Consider the following 3090-nt stretch of genomic DNA (forward strand, 5'->3'; position numbering starts at 1 on the left):
GTAATGTCGCATTATTACTGGCACTAAGTAACAGAGAGTTCCAGGGTCACAACCAAGTTGGTATCTACACTATTTGTATCATAAATACATGTGACACCATCATTTGACATCTAAACTTTGCTGATGCTTATGCCATTGTATGCACAACAGGCGCCTTCGCCACATTGTCATTCATTTGTGAGATGTTTCTCTTTCTCTATGTTGGCATGGATGATGAATAGAGTAGTGGAAGATTGTTAGTGAAACACATTCAGGTATGCTATCTATCTGATTCTTTCCATGTGTGTAGTAAAAAATTCGTTGTTCAAATCCAGAAATTGTAACACATTTTCTATACTACTATATGCAGCCCAATGAAATGTATCGCCTTGAGCTCCATTATTTAGGCCATATCTCATGAGAGATGCTGTTTCAATTGCATTGGCATCCAATAAGGTAAAAGCTCTGAGTTATATTAGGAGGCCTACCCATCCGTCTGAAGACTGCTCTTAATATATTCTTCTCTTTCTCATGTTGTAACATTTACATCAATCCACTTATCGGATTATAATTCCATGTGCTCGGATGCATATTTGAATAAATCATCCAGTCCTTCTAGCTGTTGTACCAACAAAAGGAAAAAGTATAAGCATCACAAGCGAGAAATAAGAAAAAAATAGCTACTTATGAAAATAGTTTTCTGGCATTTATAACACATAGGTACCAGTGAACATCGTCCATGTTTATTGGAATGAATATCTGAAGAAAATGATTATTTTAGTTGTACTCCTATGTGGACGAATCGGTCGTTCTCGCTGTAATTCATAGAAATGTGTAGAAAAGTAAGACTAACCGTATCATTTTCCATATACTCTTTGGCTCTGTTTAATACCCATGCTGGTGTGGCATCCGTGTCATCTGAGGACGGATAGCAACCGATCTTTATCATCTTATAGATGCATGCATTCTCTAAGAACACAATTCCAGCTGACCTTACTTGTAGATGCTCCGTAGCCAATCACAATCTTCATCAGCTACAGAAATTGAGTGACTGTCAGTCAGGAAATGAAAGATTGGATATGCAGTGTTTCATGTAGCTGGCATCACCTGTGTCAGATTGTTTTTGTTCTCCAGTTGTAAGGACTACTGTAGATTTGGCTCGACGCCGTTTGTCACGTAGGCTTTGTAATATACCTTGTTTATATTGCTCATACCGGGCACTTTCCCTCTGCCTCTTGAGTGCTTGTTTTGCTTCTGTATAATAAGTGTTAATTAGGTACAAGACAACATGAGCAACAGTGTTTTGTCAATCGGATGTACGGTGTAAGTGTAAATTATGTATGATAGTTAATACGAGCCACAATTGAGTACCATATGAACTGCTGCATCTGTATGCTTGAAGTGGTGGTCGTAACACAGTCGGTTGGGAGGACTCAATGTCAGAGTCGATACTATGGACATTTTCCTTGTTAGAACCGGCACTATCTGGTGTTCTTAATGAATTTGGAGCATGAGGTGGAGTTTGATCACTCATTATCATATCAACAGGTATGGCTGCATCATAATTGTATGTACAATGTCAGTTGTTGACACACGAACTAAGGTATTATGTTTGACAAGAGAACACATGACCTTCCGCAGCTGGGGTGTGTCGTTGCTGGGTGACAGCAGACTACGCACTGGGCCTGTCCACAGTGTCAAAACCTGTCCAAAAGAACACTTAATTAACACGACTTTACTTGTGATTCATGAAATGTATGAGAAAATGGAGTAACCAGGCGACATGGCCACGGGTGGCTTAGATAGAGTGTTGGTTCCATTTAGAATAGCAGACGTAGCTTTCTTAGATCCCTTGCCTCCTGTCTTAATTTTTTAGTATTGCATCCCTGTTTACCTCTCCCTTTCCCTCTGTCTCTTTAGTTCTTTTGGATCTGTTTTTTGACCTGCGAGGCAATGACATATTCTGGATTTACAAGATTGAAGTATGTAAGAGTACGTGATATATGTATTTACCTGAATTGCCGTTGTTCGTCGGGTCCTGAAAGGGAGTACGTGCCCCACTATGCTCAGAGGATGCCATATTGTCAACTCAGTTTGTCATGCAGATCATGATGTACTGTAAGTATCAAATTTTACAGTACAAATTACAGATTAAAAGAGCAATTTCCTTTTGTCATCTGCCTGATCATCTATACTTGCCAATTCAAATGATCTAACCTTTGCGCTGGCAGGTCAGAAAGTAGTCATATGTCCTCAGATGCTGCGGGCCACAAGGGGTGATGACACCGGAGGTAGGGCAACACGCCGAGTCGAGGACGTCCACCGGGTGGAGGACGTCGCGGCTAACAGGGGCGACGGCGGTGTGGCGACGACGGCGGGGCGAGGAGAGGTAGGGCAACAAGGTGGGTTGAGGAAGGACGTGCACCGGGGTGGAGGACATCGCGGCTACCAGGGGCTAGGCCGGCGTGGCGACGGCGGCGGGGCGAGGAGAGGTAGGGCAGCAAGGCGGGTCAAGGATGTCCACCGGGCCGAGGACGTCGCAGACACCAGCGCTGATCGCGGCTGTTTGTGGCGTGGTGGCGGCGTAGATCGTGGAGGTGTTGTTTAATTCCCAGGAGGTGTCATCGTGGGGCTAGGAGGTGTCATCGTGGGGCTGTGTAGCATCCTGAACGGGGGAGTCTGCCGGCAGAACATTTGTTGTGAACCGTCGATCTGATTGTAGTATGGTTGATCTAACGTGGACAGTTGGATGGTACCAAGTAGATCTGATCGGACGTGGGGGGTTATCCCGTGTGCACTTTCTGATGTGGATGTAGGGGAAGTAATGTTTGGTCTTTTAATAGTAGTATAGATATAGATGCAAAAAGAAATATTGACATATGCCTCATGCAAAATATTGCCTTCCTATCTACTGTGGTCCTTTTAGTGGCCGTACGTCCCTTGTGTATGCAAACATACATGTCTAATATTCTGCTTGCGTGTCTAGATGCTATGTGTTAGCCTAGCACAGCAGTTTGCTTTATTCTGTCATCTATATAAGTTTCCTCATTTCTGCGTGACCATCTTTTTTGCTTGAATGCTGACAAACTCGTTTCTATGTGATTAATCATA

At 43.3% G+C, this 3090-nt stretch overlaps 1 protein-coding gene across 1 annotated transcript; it reads left to right on the forward strand.

Annotated features, from left to right (window-relative positions):
* Positions 1 to 1959: 1959 nt before the first annotated feature.
* On the forward strand, positions 1960 to 2711 carry LOC123075339 (uncharacterized). The gene is made up of 2 exons (XM_044497971.1): positions 1960 to 2097; positions 2211 to 2711. The coding sequence occupies exons 1-2, from the start codon at positions 2079 to 2081 to the stop codon at positions 2585 to 2587; spliced, it is 396 nt and encodes a 131-aa protein (XP_044353906.1). The 5' UTR covers positions 1960 to 2078; the 3' UTR covers positions 2588 to 2711.
* The last annotated feature ends 379 nt before the right edge of the window (positions 2712 to 3090 follow it).

Source organism: Triticum aestivum, chromosome 3D (genome assembly GCF_018294505.1).
Source record: "Triticum aestivum cultivar Chinese Spring chromosome 3D, IWGSC CS RefSeq v2.1, whole genome shotgun sequence".
In the NCBI taxonomy this organism is placed as follows: Eukaryota; Viridiplantae; Streptophyta; class Magnoliopsida; order Poales; family Poaceae; genus Triticum; species Triticum aestivum.